Source organism: Oreochromis aureus, linkage group 13 (genome assembly GCF_013358895.1).
Source record: "Oreochromis aureus strain Israel breed Guangdong linkage group 13, ZZ_aureus, whole genome shotgun sequence".
Taxonomy (NCBI): Eukaryota; Metazoa; Chordata; class Actinopteri; order Cichliformes; family Cichlidae; genus Oreochromis; species Oreochromis aureus.
The window spans coordinates 22,958,955-22,986,581 of NC_052954.1; the positions used below are offsets into that span (position 1 = coordinate 22,958,955).

At 38.7% G+C, this 27,627-nt stretch overlaps 1 protein-coding gene across 1 annotated transcript in view; it reads right to left on the reverse strand.

Moving 5' to 3' along the window:
• LOC116322207 (formin-2) overlaps positions 1 to 27,627 on the reverse strand; it is a 40,211-nt gene that overhangs the window by 4,037 nt on the left and 8,547 nt on the right. The window contains exons 4-14 of the mRNA XM_039622046.1: positions 26,189 to 26,341; positions 24,197 to 25,041; positions 23,536 to 23,677; positions 17,710 to 17,797; positions 12,839 to 12,900; positions 8,047 to 8,138; positions 7,825 to 7,954; positions 7,579 to 7,725; positions 6,892 to 6,951; positions 6,091 to 6,211; positions 2,740 to 2,832 (exon numbers count right to left, since the gene is read on the reverse strand). Of these exons, the coding sequence (XP_039477980.1) occupies positions 2,740 to 2,832; positions 6,091 to 6,211; positions 6,892 to 6,951; positions 7,579 to 7,725; positions 7,825 to 7,954; positions 8,047 to 8,138; positions 12,839 to 12,900; positions 17,710 to 17,797; positions 23,536 to 23,677; positions 24,197 to 25,041; positions 26,189 to 26,341 (1,933 nt within the window). The remainder of the gene's footprint in view (positions 1 to 2,739; positions 2,833 to 6,090; positions 6,212 to 6,891; positions 6,952 to 7,578; positions 7,726 to 7,824; positions 7,955 to 8,046; positions 8,139 to 12,838; positions 12,901 to 17,709; positions 17,798 to 23,535; positions 23,678 to 24,196; positions 25,042 to 26,188; positions 26,342 to 27,627) is intronic.

The following is a 27,627-nucleotide window of genomic DNA, read 5'->3' on the forward strand; positions in this document are numbered from 1 at the left end:
GCAGGTTAGTACTCATCAAATTTCAGATCCAAGGGCTGAGTTTTCATCTCATTTTTTCAATATATCAGCAGTTGTAGAGTCGCTCCAGCTGTGTTTTGTTGGTCTATATCTTCACTATGGTGCTGTATAACTGTCAAAAGGCTAGACATTAAATTCTTGCCCAGATAACATCTCTTTTCCCTCAAGGTCAGTAATGTGTAACCTGCTGTCTTAAACTGTCAAATGATCAGAAATGACCTATGGCCTGCAAATAGCTTTCTGAGACAGATGACAGTAGATGGGACAGAGAATCTTTCCTGGCACAAACCTGTGTGCTGCTTTTACCCAGTTGAATATCTGGTTGCTTTGTGTAATTGAAGCCAGAGCCACATCTAAAGATCTCAGACAAACCTGCTGAGAGGAGCACTATGCGTTATCATTCCAAAGTGCTAAATCACTCAGCAGCCTACAATCTTTCCTGTCTCTGCAGATTGTGCATCAAAAATAACAAATTGATGAGAAATATGAAGTTGTGCGACAACATTTAAAAAAAATGTATATAAAATATAATATAAAATAGACTATTAAATAACCTTTATCATGCTGAATCGTTCAGTATCAAGTCAGTATTAGTTAGCTCTTTTCTAATAATCTTATTGTGATGTTGTTAAGATATTGTGATATTATGGGAGAGAATCAAACAAAAGAGGAAAACTTCAAAAAACAGGTTATTTAAAGATATAAAACATCAACATGTCTATCTAAAGTCAATAATTTTTTTTCCATAATGTGCTATGCATTCATATTTAAAAGTTTATTTAACCTTCTTGGCTTATTTGCTTTGATTTCTTAGGTTGCAGTTAGTAGAAAATGTAGCAAGAGTATGCCATCAGTCATACTAGTAATCTTTACATTCATCAGAAACAGATTATCACATGGCTGGTGCTCTCTTGCTAGTCATATTGACTCCATCAAAGGCCTGCATGCATGAGAATTTGTGAAGTGAGTGGAGAAAATCGAGCTAGACCAAACAGCCAAGCTCCAACAAGTCCGCTCCCACTGTTATTCTGTGGTTAGTTGCATGGTCAGAAAATAAACAAAAGCGGTTTAAACTGTGGAGCCAGAAACGGTTTAACCCTAGGCTTTTTAGAAATTACAGAAATAACAAAAATAAGACATTTGGCTGTTGTTTCTTTTTTCACCGCTGCAGTGGAAGAACCTCAAGAATCCCGTCTGGAGCCTTGTGAGTCACATGTCCATGTTACAGTGCTTACATTCTGGTCTCAGAGGAAAAACCTCATCATTTGCATCAAAGAGAGAGCCCCCATATTTCTCTCAAACGCACAGAGAGAGAGGAAAGGAGATGGGGAGAGGTGGAAATGGGAGAGATGCTTTCATCTGCAGACTTCCTTTAAAATGGACAGTGAGCATTACTGCTGAAGAACATATGCTATGTATTAGACTCTCATTTGAATACAAAAGCAGTTGGAAAGAGGCCTGCAAGTTGGGTCCTTCAGGAAGATTGGTCACAGTCAACTGAATGTACCCAGGGTCAAAGCCAGTGCTACATAAATAATGACTATTGGTTTGTTTTGGTAAAACAAGTGTTTAAAAAAAAAAAAAACCCCAGTAAGTCTTACACATTTGAAGGAGACTGCAATAATCTAATATTGCTGCATGCAGATGTTAGATTACAGATAAAAGCTCGACTTCATGACATCTGGTGAATATGACAAATAAACACGATTATATTTTGAGTAGATTTTGACATGATATTTAAACAAAAATGCAGTAGCTGTTTCCTGTTGACTGAAAATTTGCAGCTCACAAATTTTATTATCACAGCCACGGTACTCAGAGGCCGAACCCTTTGTTGTTTCCATCCAAATGCCTCTAGGGCAAAGTTTCATTATTCCAGTCAAATTCCTCTACATCTGAGCGCACAAATAAAGACCAAGTAATATTCAAAGTATACTTAATGAAAAAGATAATTTTCCAAAGAAGTCTGTTTTACGCCACATTATACAGTTCTCCTCTTGGCAGTCAATTTACAGCAAGAAGCTACATGACAAGTTCAAATTTAGCCATTTTTTTTTTTCTTTGAGTCAGAGCAAGAGTGCTTCATTTTATTAGGCAGAGATCACGATAAAAAAAAACACTAAACTGACTCCAAGTGCAGTCATAATCTTTCAAAACAGATAGGCAAACTTGAAACAACATCAGTGAATTATTCAATACACCCTGAAATAAACAGAGGTCCCTATGGAAACTACACTGACTGAGTCTTTGTGTGTGTATAGCAACTGTAAAACGGTATGAAACAGATCTTAAATGTGTTTGCAGGCATGGACAACTTGCATCATTCTGACTGATGAGGTGCGTCAAATAGGCTCACACAAATCTTTAAATTAAATTAAAGCATGCACGCTTAAAGTAGTAAATTATTTCTATGAAAAGGTTTGATACTTAACATGCAAATTCAGCTGCAGATCTGGCAAGGATTTTCAGCAGAAGAACAGTGTTTATGGAACTCCAAATACACTACAGTGACTATGTTTAAAGTAATGAAGGAACATATTAGTGCACTGGTGTGGATTGTCAGTAATAGATGGCTATGGTACAGCTACAAGGATACATCAAGCTTTTGATACAAAGATCCAAACACTGCAGTTCATTGTTGAGTTTAATATTTAAATGGAATTCACTGACAGTCTAGTCAAGTAGACTGCAGACAAAAATCATATTGAGTTGTTTTCTCACCTCGATTGAGAAATTCATCCATCTTGTCCTTGAATGGTTGCAGGTTCTCTTCAGAGGACAATTTGCAAACTTTCTCTGTTTCAGCAGAGCATGCTGAAACAACAAAAGATTAGAAGATAAGGGGGGTGGGGGAGTCTTCCAGAACAGAAATATTTTATCCACCATTGGCGCTCTAATTATCTGCAGTGCTCTTTAACCTAGCTGAGCTTGCTTTAATAAATCTCTACTGAGTTTTTGCTGAATAAGTGTCTGCAAAGACATAATAACCCATAATGACTAATAAGTTAGCCCTAGCAACCAGGAAGGCCTGCGGTCTGATCCCAGGAGAAACTTATTGTTACGCTCGATCTGCAAGCATAACAGATACACAAGCTCAGCTCAAGGCCTTAGAGGTGGAGAGGCCATGAGACGCTTAAGGGAACAACGAGGTCGGGACTGGGCAAGTGGTAATTCATCGACCATATGGTGCCTCAGCCAAAAAGGCAAAGCAAGCTCTCTCTCCACTGCATTACTTGCTGATGTCCTTTGGGCCAGCCAAGGCCATTTCTACGCCGCCTACCTATCGGAACCCCCCTCTGGGAACTGTCATCGAAGCCCATGTCTGCTAGAGCACTCAGCTACCTCTGCTAGGTAATGAAGAGGTCTGCAGGTATAGCATGTGATGATGTATTTATGTATGGCCAGTATGTGCCACAGCCACTGGGGTCGAAAGTCAGTTTCCCCTGTGAGCAACTCCATCTTTATGAATTGCAAATAATGAACAGCCTAAAGAATCATTACAGCAGAGAAAAAACAATATTTGGCAATACGGTTTAGGCGTCTGATTGGTTTAGCAGCAAAAACACATAAAACATGATAGAGAACAGACCAGGTTAAGGGAATAGTCGATTAGGCTGCAAGTACACACTCACGTGCATCATTTTGCTCAAAGATACACTTTAAAAAAAAAAAAAAAAAAAAAATCACCTCTAGAGCAAGAATAATGAAAATGAGCATTTTCTAAATGCTGCATAAATTAAGATGTTTTTCACTCAGCCAGCGAGTTTGGCTTGTCATTATCCAATATCTGAACCTTTTCCTGTGATCTTAATGTGTAGTGACATAACATTAATACAGTTCTCCATTGTCCTATTTTACTTTGTGTTTTTGCTTTCCCACTTAAGAGTTATTGTTACACAAACTCCATGGTTTGTGGAAATATCACATAACCCCCTTTTTCTTGATTCAAGTTCATGCTGAGCTGACTTTTTAAATTCTAAAGATAAAAAGCAAAACTAAAGGACAAGATCCAGAGCCGGTAAATGAAGCCAAGGCAAAGTGGAAAAAACCCCCACAGCTCCTCTAGGTGCCGCTTGATGCTGACTCCAAAAGAGAGCGACTCTTTACAGCACTAAAAAGCATATTCTAGACCAGTTTTGCCCCTCATAACAACATGAAATAGGGTGAATTCTTATATTCCACCTCGACTTCTTAATTAGGGGCATGAACTTTTTGACTGACAGGCCTCTCAGACACAAACAGCTCGAGATTAAGCTGGACTTCTTCACTGTGTGTATCTGGTGCATGTGGAGCATTTTTAATGTATTATCTAAACACTAAGGCTTGGGTGAGTGAAATTCTGGTGTTTTCTTTCACTTTACTTAGCACTAATTAGCCAATGTGGTTGCACCTATGCAGTTTATGAATGCAGCTTGCTAATGAAGGTAGCTAGCCTTAGCTGATAAATTAGCATTCCAACTCTTAGCAACTTCTTAGTCAAAAAAATAAATAAATAAATAAATAAATATTTGTGTTGCCAAAACACTATGAAGAAGATTGAAGATTAAATGCTGACTGTGTGAAAAACATGGTTACTTAAAGTCATTACGAAACATGTTACATATAGTTTCTCCAGTTGCATCCAGATTCTTTTACTATTGTAATGCATGCAGAATGTGGTTGGGTATTTGATTGCTGAAACAAGTAAGTTCTATCCTGAAAAACTGGTCATCTGAATGGTTAATGTTTCTCCTAATCCTGTATATATTAATCAGCCTTAATGGAATCTTCGCAGATCAGAGAGGTATCCATACCATGTTCACTACTGCACCCCCATAACATCACAAAAGCTGGCTTTTGAACTATGCACTGAGACGAAGCTAGGCAGCCCCCTGACACTTCAGTCCAGAAGACCAGCATCTATAATTTTGAGTTGATTATGAGTCACAGGACAGTTTTCCACATTGCCTGAGTCCATTTTAAAATGTTTGGGTAAAGAGTTGGCACCAGTGATTCATCATCATGTTTAAAAATGTTTTTTCCTTGTATGGTGGTTTTAGTTAACTGTGTTTATTGACAATATATTTTGTAAGTGTTTTTGAGCTGGTGTGCTGATTTCCACTATAGAATTGAGGCTCTATTTAATCCAGTGAGGCCAGAGTATCTGACTTTTTCAATACTTGTTTTCAGTCTTCCTAAAACAGTCTTACTGTTCTTTTTAAGTTAAGAAATTTAATTCCTAAATGGCTTAACTATTTATCCATGCAGTGTATCACAGAGTAATAATCCCTTTATGTCTTTGCATCTGAAAAACTTACTAGTATGCCTTTTATATAGCCAGCCATGTTATTACTCTAGTTAACACTGGGCTCTTTAACTAGTTGTCGAACAACACACACCACCCCATCTCTTAAAACATGTCACGAGTAACAAATTTAAAATGAGCATATATTCCTAAAATAGCATTCGTCTTTCTACCGTTTTCAGTTTAATGCAGGATTTAAATGACTTGCACATCATTTCATTGTATTTTTATTTTATGTTTTAAACAGTGGTCCAACTTTTTTGGAAACGTGATTATAAATTCTGCAGTTATCTTCTGAATAGTCTCATATTTGTATTTTTGAGTTCCAGGACAATGAGGAGAGCCTGAACAGACTCTCTCAGTAGTAGAAGTTCCTTGACCTTTCCCTGTCTATATTTCTCTTTCTCGTTCATGACGACAATAAAGGTAGGCCAGGTCCAACATGAGTCTACATCTGACAAGTAACATCTGCTTCCAGTTAGCTTGTCTGTACAACAAACAGATGCTATCTCAATGTTGACTGGCCTGTACAATCCACACATGACCATAGCTGGTCAGGTCTGGAAAATTATTTTGCATTATGCAAGCAACACTTAAATGAATTCATACATTTTTTTTTATCATATAATGTTGCATAAATATCAATGCAGTGTCAATTTAAACATGTTATAAGACTTGCAATAATTACAGAACAACCAAGTTTACAACCTTGTAAGCATTATGTAAATACAGTGTTTAGGATGTGCCCACAAGAAGGAAAACTATGGAATGTAAGTTTATCACTGTACCATTGAGGTCTTTCCTCAACTTGCGGAGATCTCTTTGAAAGTCCTCAAACTTCATCTGGGAGGCCTGGAAAAGGTCCAGGGGCTCAGGCAGAGGGTAGACGCATGTCTCTTTGCCAGCATCCTGGTTAAAGACAACACACATACATGTGCAAAAACACACACACTGCAATGTCAAAATCAATCTTTCTCAAATGGAAGAGGGCCTCTCTATACTTTACACACAAGGCAAGATTTAAATAAATGTCTTGAGGGACCGACATGTACTTATCAGCAGTTCAGACATGCCAGAGAAGATGTCTAAAACTACAGCAGATAATGACCATTAAGCCGGGGTCAGAAAGCACATGTCAATTCTCCCCATCAGCATTAGTGACAGGCCATAATGAGTGCTACAGCCATGTCATGCAGGTTGATTTTGGCAAGCTGCACTACTGAGTTCATCTCATCTGGAGAACCTAATTATTTACACTAGCGCTGCTTTGGATGCTGTGCCAATGAACAGACTGCAGGTTTGAACGAAGCCAGACCAAAGCAGAGTAGGAGCGGGAGATGAAGAGTGAAAGACAGAAAGAGAAGTATAAGAGAGAGCCCGGGAAAGCGAGAGAGGGAGGGAGAGGTGGAGAGGTAGAGAGAGATTTGTTTCTGCTGTAAATGAGGAAAGGGAAAATAAATAATTTGATAAAGGATAAGCCATGGTATCCTCTGGCAAGAGAGGAGATGAAAAGAGAGCTCTGGAAGGATTTCTAAGCAAATCAGACTAAAACAGAAAAGTGATTCGAATAAACAGGAACCAAAACATACCTCATCAAAGTGCCTTAAATAGTAAGCAACAATGTAGGACAAAAGACTCTGGGAGTTATCCTGAAAGAAAGAGAAAGATCCAAATAAATAAACCAAGATCCCTTTATTTATTAATTTAATCATTTTGGAGCAGGACGTTTTAATTTGTGCAGGGCAAACAAGAATGGAGACAGCAGCCTTAGAAGTTAGGAATAAATCATGACATTGGAAGAGTACTACAACAAAAGACAACTGTGCTTGGCTGGCCGTCATAACTTAAGAGTTGGTGGAAAGTTTGATGTTCTTTATGGATACCTTACTCTGTCCGCCACTACAAAAACACAAACCATTGCGTCCTTATATGGCAGTGCCAAGGGCACTCCGAGTCTGCTGTGATATTGAATCAGAACAAACACGATTGCTTCTCCTCAAAATCTGCCCAGCTATGGTCATAAGGCTTGACCCCCCAGAGAGAATACATTTGAAACCCTGTATCCCATTTTAAAACTAGAAGTCAGATATTAAAGAATTAGTTATTTTCCCATTTATATTTTACTGCATAATGTGAATTAAACAAAGCTAGACAGACCTCTCATCTATACATTTTTTTTTCTTCCCCACTTCTAATCCAGTCCTTTCCAGGTTTCTTGTGAATTACACATCTGCTATTGCAAAGTAAGTGATGTTTGCTTTTACTCCAGTACTCACACTGCTTTTAACGTCCTTCAGTTTTGGCAGAATGTCCAAGGTGAAGCCGTCAGCCTGCCCTCGAGACCGATTTCCTCCGTTCATAAAATTACCAAAAGCCAGCACCAGGCCGAGCACCTGCAATACGGCCTTACTACTCTGGAGAGTCTGAGGTGAACACACCACACAGACACGCAAGATGAAGATATGAAGGCTAAACCAAGTGACATGAAATAAAACAAACTGAGAAGAAGGCCAGTGGCTCACCTTGCACACTTTCTGAAGGATTTCAATTTTGCGGAGGATTGAAGTGATACATTCATGGAAGGTTGACTGAAAAAGGATGCAGAACACCCTTTCAGAGAAATTGGAGATTTGTGATAGCTGGAACAGAAACCTGATGAAGGGAGAAGACCAGTCAACTTAAACCATATATTTAACAGCAAGACATTGAACAGACTTAGTTTAGAGGGTGTATTTGGTTCTTACTGTTCTGGCTTGTCTAGTGGTTTGGCATCTTCCTTGCCTTTGGCAGATTTAATGTGCTTTTTAATGCTGTCCATCTCATCATCTTGAGCTCTCTGTCAAAAGAAAGTACACATTAAGTTGAAATAGGAATTGGTTACAGTTATGACGCTGACAAAAGGTTATTTTATTTTACTTAAACCTAAACTAAGCTAGCCAAAACACAAAATGCATCTACAAAAGCCTTGAGTCATCACTCATTTCTTTATACTGTGACAGGAAAATGCACTGGCACCATCTTTAGGATCATTGTCATTGCTGAAAATTGAAGCTGTTGCCAATCAGATGCTTTCCAGATGGCATTGTATGACGGATCAAAATCTGAGGGCAATTATCCGTGTTCATAATTTCATACATTTTGACAAGATCTTCAACAGTGCTAGCTGTAATGCAGCCCTAAACCGTGACAGCACCATGTTTTGTACTCTCCTGACCTTATTCAAACATTTTGATGATGATTTTAACCAAAATTTTCAATTTTGATTCATCACTCCATTAGACCTGTTGCCAGTTCTTGTGCAATTTGGCATACGTCAGCCTTTTCTCCCGGTTTCTCTTTCCTAAGAATGGCTTCTTGACAACCACCCTTCCACTGAGACCATTTCTGATGAGGTTTCAGAAAAGTAGATGCATCAACTGAAGTTCCAGATCAGTCTCTCAGATCCTGTGTCAAGTCTTTGGTGAATATTTATTTTGGACTATTTCTTAATTAGATGACTTTCAGATAAAGTTTATCTGCTGTAGAGAGTTTTTCAGGCCTGTTTCTTTAGACCTGCCACTTTTTTGTACTGAACTTTAAAATTTGTAAGCTAATACTACTTTGTGAATCACCTTGTTGGTAGAAAAAGTTTAGAAATGCTGTTTTCAAACTGTTAACATTGGCATAACTAGATTCAACTAAAGAAGTGAGAACAAATTATGGGTTTTTGTGTAAGCCGTTAGTTCAAAAAAAAAGAAAAAAGAAAAAAAGTGGCTCATTGGAAGGAAAATATAAAAGAAATGAGCGTCAACTCAAGACTTTTGCACAGCTTGATTACAAGAGAACATGCATGGATATTGCTGAAACATATCTGTGTATGTATTTCCTTTATTTTTGTAAGGATCAAAGGTAGCAGTGCCACAGTCAGGAAACCAAAATTTAAAGAAAATTGCTGAAGAGGAAAATTAGTGAAAAACCACATCTGTAAAAGAAATGGGTGGGACACTGACAGCACAGGAAACAGTATTAAGTGCCTTATAAAAGAATTCGTTTGGATATTACTTGAATCACTTTTATCCTCTAAGTCACACCAAGCGATCCAAAGTGGTGAAAACATACATTCAAATTAAAGTCCATCCCTTGGAAATAGTGAGCCTTTTTGTAATAGCTGAAAAAATACACATTAGAAGGAGTTATACTTGGACATGTTCCCAAAACAGCATTTGAATGTTGAATGATTTTTGAACAAAAATATCAATAGATGTAATTCTGCACTCTGCGTCTAAGAAGCTGTATTGCCTCTTTTTGCAAAAATAATTGTACCGGTGTTTTTTCATGTTTTTCCCCCCCATTTGTCTCTGATATCAGCTCACTGAAACTTTTTAATGCTCATCCATGCAAAAATTAGTTGTAAGGTGTTTGGAGGTTTTCTTGCACTTCAAACCCTGCAACATTTCAGTTGGATTGAAGTCTTTATTTGCGTGTCTTAGGCCATTCACAACCCCCTACCCTCCCTAATTTTCTTCCCTTTTGATGTCTGGAAGCTTTATCTCAAGTGTAAAAGAATTCTCAAATTATGTTTTGTACATAAACTCAACCATATGCCAGCCTATACAGTATAGGTTTCACAAATGCTAAAAGTATTGCCTTCAGCCAGACTACATTCCTGACTATTATCCTGCTGCCAGGCTCTGGACCACAGTTTTATACAAGGTGGTTTAAAAAAAAGCAAGCCGAAAATGCCCCTTCGTTTCACAAGAGGCAAAGACAATAGATCTTAATGTGTCTGACGCAGAGGGGCAAAACAATAAAACCATCTCCAGGAAGAAAATGTAAACTCTCTCTTAGTCCCTCCAGAGCCCTTAGACCCCCAAAGTCTGAGTCTCAGCAATCTGGCCTCACCCTCTGTTTCTCTCCATCCTACTCTGGGGTTTGGCCTCGGCATGGATCCTTGGAAAACATCAAACACCAGCATCAAACGCACTGAGGGCCAGATTAGTATTCTGCACACCGCTGCCTTCTGTCGGTGAGGGCAAGCCCTCCTTCGCCTTCTCTCGAGATGTTTTCAAGTGTAAATATATTTAACACAAAGCAGATCCTTTTCAAAGGGCAGCAGTGGAGCCCAGCAGTGTTTGGTGTAATTGGGGACAAGTAGGCATTAGCGTGTGATCTTTGAATTGCTAGGGCATGTTGTGGTGGTTGTTAGCATGAGAAATACAGTCCCATGTGGAATATCAAATGCAAAGTACAGTAGGATGATATTTGTGATGCCAGAATACTAGAGGTAGCCAAGTGGTATTCATTACGCAAGTTTCTAGTACAGGGCTAAACAGAGCCAGACAGGCCTTAATCACTATTTATGTCACTCAGTTTTCAATGAAACTACATTTATGAGATACTTTGTACCTTGAGCTGCCAAATAATTGACCCCAAATGACAAGTTACATTGTGTAATGATAATGTAAACTATATCTAGTCTTTTTTCAGAGCAATGCCATGTAAAATGGGGTTTGAGGTGATCATATCTTGTTTAAAAGTTTAGGAGAGTCTGACTCACTGACCTCTCTGACCATTATCTACTACCAGCTGAAAGAAGTCTGAACTTGAGACAACTCGTCTGGGGCCAGATTATGGCTTGATATTAGAGGGTAGGGAGCAGTGTCCCGCTATCACTGTGACCCCTTTAATGACACTGGTTTTTGTTCAAAGAACAGGAGAGGCTATAATCTGGAGCTCATAGACTAAGCGACTCTGCGTGCATCTGTCTTTATCCTCATACTGTACACTACGTGCAAATTTGTGTGGGTCAACATGTTTGTTTGTGAGCATGTTTGTGTGGGTGAGAGAAACAGAGAGTGAGGCAGAGAAGACTGTGATCTAGCTCCTAGCACAGTGAGTGAGGGTGTAACCATTAGAAGCCCCTCACATTCCTAAAGACAGGCTGACTGTGCTGCCAACTGTGGTTTAGGGGGCTGGAGACCCACAGACAGGATGGAGTCTCGCAATACAAAAGAGAAACAATTTGGCTCCGCGACTCAATAACATAGCCTTAGGCCATAAGGGGGAGAAGCAGAGGGAGAGGGCTTGAAGTCTTGGGGTGACTGGAGAGGTTAGAAGACTTTTGATCCTGAGTTATGACACATTGGTTCATAACTACAGCTTGTCTCAAGCCACAGTCTCATTCCCATGATCAACATTATTAATATGCCTCTGGCAGCCAAAGGTCTAGGCCTCTCCTGTGTAGTTGTGCCAAAAAGTAATTCACAGGAATTTCACAGCATCTTAAAAATGTATCACAGTTGAAATGTGGAAAACATACTCATTTTCATGTTCTATTATTTACTGACCCGACTTCGAATGGTCCCTGAACCATTTCAACTGGGGCTGGGGAGATTTCCTATCAGACGAGCTTGATGAATATGTATTTACTCTATAAATGGAAGTCTTCACAGCCAAAATGGAGACATATTGGGAAGTACTGATGACAGTTCTGTAATTCTTTGCTAATATTATATGATTTACCTTGGCAAAGCTCACTGTAGTCGGTTCTTTTTTAAAACCACATCGAAGCTCTGACACAAATCCTGGAGTTTCTCAACTATCATTTCCTTTGCACATGGGCATTACAAAAGTTGAGTCAATCAGATCCAGAGTGTAGAAAACATGTTTACTACGTAAAAGCTTTGGTTCCCTTCCAGGGCAGCAGACAGACCTACACATGACTGACGCTGTCGCCAAACAGCACACATACCAGTACAGTTTGTGGCTTGCCTGTTTGTTTTAGTATCTAATGCACATTTCCTCAGTTCACCCCTTTCAAGTGGAACATGGAATAAGACTTAGATAGAGAAATATGTTCACAGTAAAGTGGCATCTCTGAAATGTTGCTACACAATAATGTAATTACAGTAAGATTTTTTTCACCCCTACAATTTAAACAAAAGTTCAGCCTTTGATAATGTTGGAAAGATACATTTTGATGAATGACATTTGGTGTTTTGTGGTTTACCCTCAGTCAAGTGAAAAATAAAACAACACTAACATGTGATGATTTTCTTTTGCCATTTTGTTGATATCACTGCTTTTTGAGTCTTCTTGGGTTTCATTCTATAATGGAATGATTGCTTGTTATTGATATATGGCATGAAATGTGAAACAATAAATCATTCTATTTGTCACTAGCAAGCTGTTCCAAACTCATACTTTTACTGCAAACCACACAGGAAAAGAAAAAAGACCAAGGTTTTCCCTGTGCGAATACTGCCATCAACATCAGCCTGAGCTGTCGGTGGAGTTGCTTTGTATAATTTTCCTGGGCTGGTTGCTCAACATTGTGTATTTATGCGATTCTGGATTGGCAGGAAAGTTCCCAAATGTATTTCAGCTTGGGAAATTGCCTTTTCACTGGTCTATTGACTCATTGAAAACCACTGTCCGCATGATCCTTTATCATCCTTCCTTTAAAGTAAAAAAATTTGCAAAGAAAAACGTTATTATATTATTTTTGTGACCATATGAAATAGCTTTGATTCCAAAAGTCTTTGTTGTTATACTCACATTTTCATAGAGGGCTTGCAGAGTCTCCAGATCAACAACAGTATTGTCCATATTTAGAACGGCTGTGGATGGAAAGAGAGGGTGACATGGTTAATGTTAATGTTAACACTAAAGCATGTCATGACATTCTTTTACCTTGAATGAACACCATTAACAAGTCAGAAATCAAACCAACACAAACAGACCGACAATTTCATAATCTCTAGATTATACAGTGGTTCTTTTTCTGAAACAACAACTACAAACAAAGGTAGAATACCATTTCCTGCTGGGGCTGAAGGTGCCATGAAACAAGGACAAAAGTGATCCTATGCCCACAAAAAGTGACACATCGTATGCTTTAAGCTGCACAGTTATCAGTTCTCATGACGATAGCATGCAAGGAGCCATAAACTAAAACATAAATATGGAGGTCTTAGAAACCTGTCAAAGGTACAAAGATCTGTGTTTGAACTCCTGTGTTTGAATTCCTGGTGTCGCCTTTTTGTCTCGGCGCGAGGACCTGGCGCCCTTGAGCATTAATCCTTTGAAAGTAAATGTTTAAAGACAAACAGAGCCCGGGGGTCTGTGGTGTTGAGGCTGAGGTGTTGCTGTACGCACAATCACCCAGTGAAGTGCTTGACACCTATATGTGTATTTCACCATGCTGTAGGGGCCCAAAATCACTCACAATATTTTGATCTGTTGATTGCTGCTGAGGTACAGGGGTGAAGGCTAGGGTCACAGAGGCTAAAGCAACTTTGAGTAAGAGAGTTTGCTTGGATAATGAATACAGAAGGACTTTTTAAGGCTTTTACAGCACAGCTGAAAAATGAGATCAAAGAAAATGACAGCAAATATAAAACTAAAGGATAGTCAGGCATGTGGAAATAGTCTGATATCACTTTCTCTCTCTCTGTAGGCAGTTCTGTTGCCTTTTTAATCTCTTCACTGTTCTTCTCCAAGTGCAAATCAGCTCCTCCTTTTTTTTTTTTTTTTTAGTCCTTTGCTGTCACTTCCTGACCTCTTCACACACTCTTTTCTTCCAAAACCACCACAAAAAAAAACTGCACTTTTCTGTTTCTCTCACTCATTTCTTTTAACCATTTGGTTTTCATTACTATCCAAACCAGTCTGGCTGGCTTATTTGACTGGAAACTGTTTTTTTAGGAGAAAACCATATCGTCACGGTGACACAGGAACTGAAATCCAGACCCATCTGCCCAGGTCTATCCTGACTATCACATTTGACCCAAACATGGCGCCGGTAACCACCATCTCTGACGGAGGCTGGTGGTCTAAAGCATCTCAGGAACGCCGACAGTGCACGGAAGTGTCCTATGAAACATGCAGAGTGTCGGCCAAGTCTGAGAGCAAACAACAACAGCTGTGAGGGGAAAAAAAAAAAAAAAGTCTCGACTTCTCACTGAGCAATTGCGCCGTCATAAAACTGACACAATCTAAATCAATGACTCAGAAGTTGTTTTTCTTCATGTCAGAGATCTCAGATTTACAAAGACTTTGCTAGTCATTGACCTAATCACGAAACCAACAGGAAACGAAACTAATTCACTACACTGACAGGAACAATTACAAAGTTTGGGCAAATTAATCTCTCTCTTTGGTAAACAAATCGTCCTTTGATTCTTTAATCATCTTAAACCTCTAATAGCACAAGGGAACATTAGATCATGTCCGGAATGGGAAAACATTAGCATAGTTATTATACAGACTTTGGGGGTTTGTTATTTATGGGAAATTGAGTATTTTAAGGCTATAATTATTATAATTATTCAGACCTAAAAATTCAGGATTCACATTCAGGATTATTTTTATTTCTGCACAGAAGATGGCCCACTGTTATGTCAGAACAAGTAGATAATATTTGAAAGTAGTCCACCAAATCACTGAGATGTCCTTTCTCTGATCTCTTAGTGACATACTGAAGTTTCCAATCAGTGCTAATTATGTAGTAGTGCAAAACTGTCCTAACATAGGAGATAAATACCAGTACTGATGAGCATGGCCCTCTCTTGCCCTTCCAATCTGACCTAAAATAGATGCACCAAAGACTGACATTAAAACCAGAAATGCAGAACAACATTTAGTCCCACCAGATTCTTTGAAGATGCTGCAGATAAAACGCTCCCAGAGAGCGACTGTTTATTGCTACATTGCTGGTTTGTGTGGCACACATTTATTTTGATGTAACCTAACCATGTCTTGTGCGTGAGGAGTTAAGGTTTGAAGCTAACGTAAATGCTTTACTGAGAGAAGATTGAATAGGATGGGGAGATGACGAGAAGTGTTTAGACACAGATGAGCAAAGACTGGAGAGCAATCAGAGAGTAACTAAAACAGGAAGACCATCTGTAGCCATCATCATCTCCAAAATGACTTCACTTTAACAAAGCCGCTTAGACAAGATGGTGACAACTCATCAGACAGAGTGTCTCTGTGAAACACGATGTGGATGTTAGATGGGGAGAGAATATGCAAAATAAAAGAGAAAAGAAACAGATGAGATGAGAGGAACTAAAGAAGAAAGCATTTCAGATGCCTTTCAGCAGTGATAACACCAAACACTGGAATAGCTTCGGTAAAAACAAATCCAATAATATTCTAACTTCACAGCAGACTAAAAAAAAGATATATACAATGGGGTTTGCTGATGTTCAGTGTGCAGAATTATTTCTTTTTTAGAGATGATATGGTTTCAAATTGCCGCTTTTGTACGCTTTTGATAGAAATTCACTGTTGTTTGGAAGTTAGCATCTTCCCAACACACCTGGGGATGACTGTGTACTACCTTCAAACAGAGGAAGGAACCACCCTTGTGGCACTTAAATAAAAGCATCTCTGGCTGCTCTCAGGCACAGTGGTGTTTTAATCTCAAAGCCAATATCAGCAAGCAGTATTCACAACACTACTAACACAATAATGTTCTTATTATTTTGACTTTGATTTTATTACTTTTATTTGACTGTGCTGTCTGTTCATCTTTTTAATCTTGTTTCTTTAAACACTTTCTTAACAGGTGTTTATCCTCCACAGTAGTTTTTATGTAAGAACAAAAGTTATATGCTATGCAGTATTTTACTTTTATTCATTAATCTGTTTTCACGAGAAATTACATGGGATAAGTTCCTGTTGTTTTTTTCAATGTGCTGTATAATAAAAACAGAGACAAATAGCATGTTGACTAGAGCCTTACCATACTAACATTTGCCAATTAATACAAAGAAACAACCTGATGGGTTATAAAAGTATTTGTTCATGATCAGAAGTAGTGGGTGTTTTATAATTCTAGTCTGATGTTGTCAGAAGAATGAGGTTAAAAAAATGTTTCACTCACTGGCAACTTTTACAACTGCTCGTTAATGCAGTTGTCTAATGAGCCAAACACATGGCAGCAACTCATGTGCATTTATACATGTAGGCATGGTCAAGATGGCTTGCTGAAGTACAAATCAAGCATCAGAATTGGGCGGAAAGGTGATTTAATATGGTATCGTTGTTGGTACCAGATGGAGTGGTCTTAGTATTTCAGAAACTGCTGATCTACTGGGATTTTCCACATACAACCATCTCTAAAATTACAGGGAATTATCAAATCGTGTCAAGTGTCAGTTCCCTAGAAGATGCTAGTATGCTAGATACCAGTATGGGCGAGCTGATAGGAAGGCAAAATAACTAGTTGTTACAATCAGGTTATGCAGAAGACCATCTCTACATTCTGACCATGCTGAACCTTGAAGCAGATTGACTACAGAAGCAGAAACCACACCGGGTACCATTCAGCTAAGAACAGGAAACTGAACCTACACGTTGCATAGGCTCACCAAAACTGGCAAAAAAGATTGTCTAGTCTGATGAGTAGGGTCAAAATTTGTCATAAACAACGTGAAAACATGGATCCTTCCTGCCTTGATCCTGCCTTGGTGGTGTAATGCTGTGGAGGATGTTTTCTTGAGACACATGGGGCCCCTTAGTACACACTGCACATGATTTAAATGCCACAACCTACCAGCGTATTGTTGCCAAGCATGTCCACTCCTTTGTAACCGTAGTGTACCCATCTTTTCATGGTTACTTTCGTCAAGATATTGTGCTCTTAAAGCTCATTTCACCTAAAAATGGTTTCTTGAACATAAAAGTTTCACAGTATTTCATTGTACTTAAATAGCCTCCGGAGTGACCGCTTTGAATCCAATAGAGTACTTCTGGGATTGTTGTGGAACGAGAGATTCACATCATGTATGCGCAGCAACTGTGTAGTCCTATCTTATCAAGATGGACCAAAATCTCTAAGGAGTGTTTCCAGCACCTAGTTGAATCCATGCCACAAAGAATTAAGGCAGTTCTGAAAGCAAAAGAGTGTCCAACCCAGTACTTACTGTGTAGTGAATGTATCAAATTTAATAAAAGTTGTTTAGCCATGTCACCCAAAATCACAGACGTTAAAAATGGAACTACAGCAAAAGTCAAGACATCACCAAAATCTGTGGAATTAACCTGCTCAAGATACCAGTTTATTTAAAAAGTGTCAGCTAAAATTAAGTTGTGAAATAAATGACTGAATGACAGAGAAATGACTGATATTTTCCATCCCTGGAGTAAAACAGACCATGGCTATTAAAAAGATCAATAGCACGTCTTCATTTGCATGAAACAGCGGCACAGCAAATGTGCAAATATGTATGTTTTGGAAAATGTTAGTAATGTTAGCAGTACCACCTTTTCAGAAACAGCTACATAGTCTTCATTGTTGTGACACAATAAATTCCTTTCAGAGTTTTGCCATCTGAGGAAACTTTGTGACAGATGATAACAAACGTGCTACACCTCTATACCAGCTAAAGTACTAGTCATGAACATGTGACAAGACTTACCATTCTCTATGTCCTTCATATCAAGATGAATGCTAGACATGAGGATACCTACAGCCTGTGAACGCTTGTTGCTTAAGAGCTTCACCACCTAGAAGATAATGACATGAAGAGAAACCAAACATGGCAATTAAGAAGATAGAAAAACAAACAAACAAAAGAATCTTAACATCATACAGTCTCATTAACCATAAACTTCACCACTAACATAACATAACATAACATAACATAACATAACATAACATAACATAACATAACATAACATAACATAACATAACATAACATAACATAACATAACATAACATAACATAACATAACATAACATAACATAACATAACATAACATAACGGTGGTTTCTGTTTGACAGGTAAGATGGAGAGAAAGATCCTCCTGCAATGTAATATGTAGATTTTAATTTAACCATAGGGGTCAATTTGAAATGAGTTAAACGCCATAATTAGGCTTGAAGATGATTAACGACCTTTCAAAAACACTAGCAGTAGAAGGTAAATCTTGCTGTCTATAATATTAACATGTCAACCTGAGGGACAGTGAGATACGCACACAGTGCATGTATATTGTATAAATATATATATTATCTTTTTAAAACGATATACTAATAAAGGGCTTTTGAATTACAAAGACAATATTTGAATAGAAATAATCTGTTCTCTATCATTTTCCTTCTGTGGGAGGAAAACTTCATCATTATTGATCAGCACACACTGGGAAAATTATAGCTGTGGAGCTATATTGTGATGACAGATTTTTTTTCCAAATCTCCACATACACCATCATTCAGTTACACGAACAAAACCTTACAGATCAGTAAAAACACAAAAGGCTTATTGCTCTGACTCAAGTAGTGCAACTGATGAAACAGAAAACTGACTTTTTGCTTAAATTAGACATTTTTTTAAGGGGGCTAAAAGGTAAAGTTTAGAAAGTATTATCTGGACAATGCCATGGAGATTAAAACTACTCAAAAAGCTGCAAACGTTAACAGTTTAATAATAGTCTGCCTCCGACAAACAGTCAGGAGTTAAATATCAAGCCAGTGTTGTTATTACGCATAAAAACTGCATCCAAGGGGACCATTATAAGCCACAGCTCTCCTGAGTAAGCAGAAGTGTGCACTGGGTTGCAAAGTGGTGAAGGGACAGGACAGGAAACCCGTAGCCTACTGTGATCCAGACAGAATGCTTCCATCTAAACCAGATCACACAGACCACAGACCTCTTAAACACACAGGAAGTTATATCACCAAGCCCCAACTGTCTGTGTTCCCCAGCCCAACCACAGCTTTGAGAAACATGCCGATCGAGATATGATGCTGAGTGACTTTCACAGTAAGTCTGTGATATTTTAGTGTAAGGTAACAGCATCATTGCACTGAATAAGTCATCAGTAACGCCTTATATGCTGAAATATACAACAGAGCCTCAGGTATATTTGGTATATTTGGTATACTTAATACAAATTTTCAAAGAGCATATAACAGCACTATTTTATACTTAAACATAGCTGCACTATAACACATTACAGAAACATTTTTATAATAAAAAGGGCGCACAAAAAATGAAATATTAATCAGATATGATGCTTTCAACATCTAATCAGAGCCATGTGTCTAAAGTTTTTGGCTTAAAGAAATTCATTAAGTCGCACATTTGTGGATGTCGTGATCTGCAGAGTTGCAGAGTTAGCCAATATGAAGCCTGATCATCCCACACAGCTCTTTATGTGTGGGATGATCATCTTTCCAAGAGGTACAACTTGTCATCTCATAAGCAAAAAAGGGAGCCACAAATATGCACTATACAGGTCACTATTAAGTGTTTTCTCCGTTACTCAGTTGTACAATGAGAGCTCAATGCAATGAAAATCAGTTCATCCTCTAATACTGAGATTTAATTTGCTTTTAATGCTTTGTTTGTTCTCCATTATTTAAAATTACAGACGTAGTCCTCAGACTCCGTCCTCAAACTCAGATACCATTAATAACCTATGTAAGAAGCAATCACCTGTAGATGATATCAGGAGCATTGTTGTGGCTCTGATTAGTGTTGCACCTGCGTTTTGCTCGCTGATCTTCTGCTAACCTACTCCATATTACAACTTGAACTCCTCTGGCATTTCTTTTCCACATGGACTATTGATGCAAGTATTCAGATGCACACATCCCAAGAATACAAAATAAGGAAAGCTCTGGTGTTCTGTCGTTTTATCATCATTTTCAAAGGCAAATTCATAGGCGTACCCAGTTTTGTTTCTGTGATCAAAGATTAAATTCATGTAAAAAGAATGTACCATTTAATTAACTTTTCATACAACAGTTTGCTGGAACAGACTCCTGTATTCTAAATATGCCCATCGACCTACTTTTAACTAGTCATGATGTGCTTAGAGCTGAAAATGTGTTACGAATAAAGCTCTCAAGTTTGGTACTTTTGATGAAAAATAAAGGAAACGGCATCACTTCTTTTGCTAAAATAAGGAAAGCACTGATGTGTGAAGTAAACAAGACAGATGAATGCTAGTATTATTAGTTTGGCTACTGATTTAGCATCTCAAACAATATAGTCAGATAAAAGAGCTATGATGGTGCTATTAGTGTGTCTGCATCACCATTTTTTTTTTTACTTTTTTTTTTTATTAGAAGGGAAATTGGTGACCACATCCTCTGCCATTGGCAATTTCCTATCTTACAATTATAATAAATAAAATCTTGAGCTTTGATACTCAAAGCTCAAGATTTTCTGGTGACCAACAAATAAATAAATAAATAAATACACTTAAAAAAAAAATCAGCACTGATAACATAACTCCAGCCCAATTCTTTCCTCAAAGAAATGATGGAAAATGTAGCTCTTACACTTCTCGTCGTTCTCAAATATAAATGATGATAATAATAATAATAATAATAATAATAATAATAATAATAATAAGAAGAAGAAGAATAATAATAATAATAATATCAACTTTGTATAGTCCCTTTCAAGAAACCCAAGGATGCTTTACAAAAGAGTATAAATAAGCAAAAGTATAAAAATAAACCAAAGGCTACAGGTTAAGGGGTTTGTTAAAGAGGTGAGTTTTGATAAATTCTTAAAAGACTCCAGTGATGGGGCATTGTGAAGCTCAGATGGGAGAAAGTTCCAGAGGATGAGGGCTGCCAAAGTGTAGCCTCTTTTCCCAAAGGTACCTAGGTTGATGTTGGGGACAGAAAGCGGACCCGTGGCAGAGGACCGTAGCATCCGAGACCGTGTGTATTGTTGCAGCAGGTCAGACAGGTACTGAGGGGCCAAGGCATTGAGGGATTTGTAAGTGAGAAGATGGATCTTATAAGTAATGCGTGACTTGACCAGGAGCCAGTGGAGATTTATGAGGGTGAAGTGTGTGTTTGTGGAGACAGAGGAGGGTCGCTAAGCTTAGTGTGAGAGAAATGAGAAAAGATGCCCATAGAAGTATCTATGATAGTGACCAAAATAGAGGTTGGGGTAGGGTCACATACCAGTTGTGTGGAAGTAATCCTGCTCTAAAAGTTAACTTACAAAAGCATAAACTCCTCAATGTACATCATATTTTTTAAATAAAGATGGGTTTCAATTTTTTAAACATTGTTACATTTTCATTTCTAACGAGGTTTAACTTTTTTTTTTTTTTTAAATAAAAAAAAAAAAATGCTTGGAGTTGATCTTTCGTTACCAAAACAAAATAGTTTTTGGTTGTTAAATGTTAATCAGATAAACACTTTCTTTTTCATAAATGTCAAATATCAATAATTTATATACATTTTTATTTTCTCTACCTAGACTTCAAATCTCTTAAGATGAAAAACAGAGCATTGGAAACATGCATTTCATCATCTTCAGTCTTAAACAGATGTAAACCACATACTATAATTCATATTCATAACTTTCACTCCATATCTCTAGTACATCATATAAAAAGGTCAGAAGCAAGGCTGCTCCCTCTGAAACCTCTCTGCAGTTACAAAGGTTAACAGTTGACACTGTGTAATAGCAGTAAATCTTCCCATCTACTGTAATACTTATGCCAGCAGAGGAGTACTGACGTCAAAGCTGCTCTCTAGTGGTAGTCCTGAGGAGGATGCTTGTCCCCTCTCATCAGTAAAATAGTTGCACTCACAGCACACAGGGGAATGTAAATAGCTGAAGCAGTAGGAGATGTAATATGTTGAAGGTTAACTTCAATTTGGGTTCAGTCACAGTTCTATGTTATTGCTGTTGCTGATTCACCATGGCTGTGTTGGAGAAGATCCACAGAGATGACTGGGGGAATTTGACACACACCTAATTAAGTTTGTTTCCCGTCACAATTACGGGGCAAAAACAAAAACAAAAATTCACAGGGAGACATTTCATAATGTGGTAATAAACATATCCAGAGCTGTGCCAATTAGAGCGTCATAGTAATGCTACAGTAACAGTAATAGTACATCTAGCAATGACTTCATGGACTTCTTTAGAACTAAAATTTTAACTGTTCAAGGAAAAAATATTAACAGGTGTCCTACAGATGTATCATTACACACAACAACTGCTCTTTCCAAGTTAGACCCTATTCATACAAGGCTGTCAAAGAAGTCTCACCATTAATCAGTGCTCTCAAAAGGTTGATTCTGTTCACCTGCACATAGCGTTTTGAGTGAGAGAAACGAAGAAGTCATCCAACTGACTTCTTCAGTTGGATGACTGTTGCGCTGCTGGATCTAAGCTACACCATACAGTGCGCTTTAGCGTGAAAGTTCACATTTCTTCTGCTACAGCAACATTCATGACTACTTCTGTGAGACAGACACACTTTTGATGTAAATATAAAATCTATAGCTGTGTAACTCTACAGTTATACAGTACTTCCTATGAACTTTGAAGATTCCAATTCCAAATTATGAAAACCAAGATGGGGAAATATAAGTCGTAGAAGAAGTAGAATAAGGAGCTTTTTGTTAAGAGTAAAGCTGTTCGACATTTGTTCTAGTTGTACTTTCAATCAACTAGAAACCTTTTGGAAGAAAGCTTTAGATTTTGGTGTCAAATTCCAAGTGATCCCTTCCCATAACTTAAGAATATTTCCCGCAAGTGTCTATGCTTGGGACCAACATATCATTTCAGCACAAACTGCCTGGTGATTCTACAGGGTCTCAATTAGAGGGGTGAAACTTCCTTCCCTTGAGCAACATTATTTGTGTTTTAGATACATAATTTAGCTGAATAGTACATTATCATAAAACTCTTAACCAAAAGAGCCTTAAATTGTAGATCAAATGTTTGCCTTGCTGATTGATGGAGTGACATAAAGGACACTGGGGAGGGAAACAGTCTGACTATTAAACTCAGTCATACAGAAAGCACAATGGGAGGAACCACATCATGAAATACAACTCCCACGCTTCTCACTCCCTCCCGTTTTCCCCTCTCCCCTTCCCACTCCCTCTCTCTCCGAGCAGTCATCACCGTCGTGAGGTTTCCTCACCGCACGCGAGACATTGGCTTGGTGCCACTGGATGGTCACAAGGGGAGTCGGGTGGGAGCCAGAGCTCACACCACATAATAACTGTCTGGCTGTAGCATTTCCTTCTGTCACTCAAAGTAAATGGGAGACAACAGTGATGAGAAATGGAAAGGAACAGCCATCACTGGAGTAAAAGTGCGGACAGGAAAGCCCTGAAGAAAGCCAAACGTAGTGACCCCAAGGGGGAGAAGGAAAAACATGGATGCATAAATATACAAATACGCACACACTTGCCTAAGCAAATATATCAGTATATATGCAAACACATGAGCGTAACACAACATATCGTACCTGCTTGGCCTTCGACTTGCTGATTGTGTCTGAAATTGGCTTCTTCTTCTCCTTGACAGTGCTTTTGGAAAATAGCTCCACAAATTCTTCGAAATCCACAGTTGGTTCCTCAATTTTCTCCCACACCAGTGAGCCAGTATATCTAAAGATGGAGGGGGAGGAATTATTTACAGTGTAAGTAGGAGAGCCATTTTTTTTGATTGACAGCAAAGTAGAACTTCATAGTGTAATTTGTGTTTTTTTTAAAGGCATGGTTTTGCCCTGTGCAGTTCTATAAGTACTAATTTGTTATTTTTTGGAGAATAAAAATCCAAAATCAATTACTGCCAAATTCATTAGCCACCAAATGGCATTTATAATTCTGGGTTGAGTTCCTCACTTGCTCGTAAAGCAAGCTCTCCATTTCTAGAGGTTTGTTCCACCACAGTTTTCCAAGCCTTAATAAGGAAAGAAAACCTGGTTCAAGTCAATTCTCTGCTGACCACAATGCCTGGCTTGCATCACTTTCATTTTCCACAAAGCTAGCATGTCTATTGCAGTCACAGCATGTGGTCGATCTTTATCTTAAGTGGACAAGCTTCCTCTCAAATCTCTACTGTTCAGAGAATACCTTTGTGCAAATGATCCATATCTATCTTCACTTTCTACAGCATATCCTTACTTTTTAGCATGCAGCTGTATGCGGGTCCAGTAGAGTGGCTTCATTGGCTTCGGGGGTTCTATCATAGCCTTGGCAGGGTCAGCTTCCTGGATCATCATGGGGCCTGGTGGTGGCGGGGGCCCAAAGCCAGGAGGTGGGGGTGGAGGAGGGGGGCCCATTCCTGGAGGAGCGGGTGGTGGGGGAGGGCCCATGCCTGGTGGTGGAGGAGGTGGTGGGGGTGGAGGTCCGAAACCAGGCAGGGGTGGAGGAGGTGGTGGAGCTCCAGTACCTGATGGAAGGGGCGGTGGTGGTGGGGGTGGGAAACAAAGTCCAAGCCCGGGTAAGGGTGGGGGTGGTGGTGGTGGTGGAGGTGGCGGTGGAGGTGCAGTGGAACCGCCTGGTAAAGGTGGTGGTGGTGGAGGAGGAGGTGGTGGTGGTTGGGACATAACCCCAGAGACTGTAGGGGGAGGAAGACCTGACTGGATGCTGCTCTGCTGCCTCTGCTGGCACGTGCAGGCAAAGCCTTCTGAAGATTTGACGATGGAGGGTGAAATGGAGGACGGCGTGCTGCTGGACCGTCCATTCAAAGGCACATCAAACTTAAATCCCTCCTCCACAGGCGAGGTCTGGATAGACACCTCCTGGCTCATCTTCCCCAATCGTCCTCCTTTTATCTGTGAGGCCTTGTGGTGACCATTGCCCAGAGCTCCCATATTATCCCTGATGCCCTTTGCCAAGGAGGCCTGCTGGCCTTGCAACACAGCTATCTTAATCCGCAGGTCATCAATGGTCCTCTCCAGCAGTGGGATGAGACTGCCTTCATCCTCAGAGGATGACTGACCTGACTTCAACTTGCTGCATTCTGTCTGTCAGTGAACCAAGTAAACACATACATAAATAAATTGTATAAATATAATATAATATTCTAGGAGAACATAAGATTTGATGTTAAATCTTAGGCACATTATCATTCAATTACATAAACAGTGAGAAAAAAAAAGTGTCACGACTCAGGCATCTTAGTGACAGAACTGAGCTTAAGAAGGGTCAACCAAGTCCATCATGTCTAGACTCTGTCAGACCTCTGGCTCCACATTGGTTAGAATAGGGATGAGGGGATACCAGAGATTTGACCCCAGAGACAGTGAGTCTCAGTAGGCCTCACGAGGAGGGTTTTGTCTGCTAGTACACATTCTCCAGTTGTAGTCGCATTGTTGAATTGTGAGCAGAATATTTAGACAGTATGGTCCTCTATTTATTTTTTTACTTTTCTAGGAAACAGGAAGGATTCATGTGATTGTTTCACAGTACTTTCAACACAAGCCTGACCTCTGGTGGCCAAGGTATGATTCACAGCTAAATTCATGTGGGTAATAATGTTACAGATTTAGAGAGAGAGAGAGAGAGAGAGAGAGAGAGAGAGAGAGAGAGAGAGAGAGAGAGAGAGAGAGATCAAATACAAAGTTCAGTAATTATATCTTTCCATGTTTGTCAGTCCTGCATAGACTAAATGGATTTCTATCCCTCTGTATTCATTTCTTTGCTGTTTTACTAAAATTCAATTTTTCCATTGTTCATTTTTAAAGCAGTTCCACACCGTCCTGTATATTTTGTACCAAAGATGTTAAATACAGCAAACAGAAATTCAAGAAGGAACAGCAAAATATTATAATCAAGCTTAGTCTCTTCTAGACTTTTACTGAACTCTGTGCACCATTTTTAAGTCTTTTTTTTGTGGGCGTTTGGTTTATAATCATGAATTATATTACAATGGTAATTTTTAAAAAGGCTATATCGGGTAAATGTTACCTTTCATACACACACATATGCAGTGAATATATCAGTCAGCAAGAAACACACTTTGACTTTGTAAAGAGGAGACATTTGAATTTAATCTAATAAAGCTGTTAAGTTTTGCGGTTTATGTTTTCAGAGCATACACTTTCCTGTCCGTGCAGGCAGGGTGAAAAACAGTTGCCAAATATTTAACACTAAAGAGAAGACTTAACCAACCTGAACATGTGGAGCACCTGGTGTTTTGGCTGATGATTGATGGAAAGAGGATCTCAAGCTCTGTACCCTGCCTGTGGTTGGCCCCCCATAGAGTTCCCAAAGGTAAGGGGACACTGGCAAGCCTACAGATGCCCAGGTGTACAGCTGCTCTTCCTGAACACAAGTTATAAAACAAGAAAGTTTATAATATCAGATACAAGGTCAGTAAGTCAAAAGATACAAGGTCAGTAAACACAGAAGTATTAAAAGCACTACAACATTGAAAATCTAAGAAACACGTTTCTTAATATTCCTGTTAAATGTCAAAAAAAGCTCTCAGTCTAATCACTGAGTAGTCTGTCAGTCTCCATGGCAAATAAAAACACTAAGCTACAATTGACTCTCTTACTGTTCCAATATTCAAATATGGTTTCTGGTCATGGGGAAAATGCTTAATCCCCTAAATGTACAACAAGGCATGCTCCATAAATATATTTAATCACCTTAGACAAAGAGCAGCTGGAGGCTAATGAAATTAAATACATTTGTATTCATATTATTTAAGAGTCGTTGAAATAAATACTGTTAAGTCAACACCCAACACAATGATGGCTACCCTAAAACAACTCTGAAAGAGGCTCACAGATTAAAAGTACTAAACAATGTGAGGGTAAATATGTGTCAAGTGCTTGCTTTCTGTTTTGCAGAGATGGAGTTGAACAAATTATTCCACTTTTTCTTTTCTTTTTTTTTTTTAACTTTGATATTTTATAGCATTCAGGTGCTTTCCATTTTCTTATTCCAAGTATGTATCATTATAAAACCTACCACAACTCTATTTTTCATACTAGTACAAGTGAAATAGCAAGGCTATGAACAGATAGATCGCACTCTACTTATTTTTGCCAATCTTATGAGAGCATAAATGGCAACTCTTTTCAGAAGTGCCCCTATACTGCAGTATATTAATATTGTATGTCAGCATTAGCTGGTCATTGTGGTAACCTGACCCGCAGAGCAAGATCGATGTAAACTCTTGCAACGGCAACAGAAATTTATCAACTAAGCAATGTTTTGCCAAGCACGAAGGACAGCATATGTTCAGAGTTCTTAGACACTCATTATTATCAAGCCCCATTTTTGTGATGAATGAAGCTGATTGGAGTATATAATTCAGGGCATATGCTGAACAAGAAACACGCAAGTGATACATTTGCTGTCTCCACCAAATTGGATGCAATGCCATATTTAGGTAGAACAGTGGAGGGCAAATAGGAGATGAAAGAAAGAAGTAAAAGGAAAGAGAGGTGTAGAAAGAAAAAACAAAGTCGGTGCAGTAAATAACTGATTTCAAGATGGAGAGCAACTTTGAAAGGGAAAGAGCCTAATGGTCTGATATATTAAGGGGCTTAAGTGAAAAGGTTCCAGAACAGCAAAGACAGACTGATGATTTAATTTCA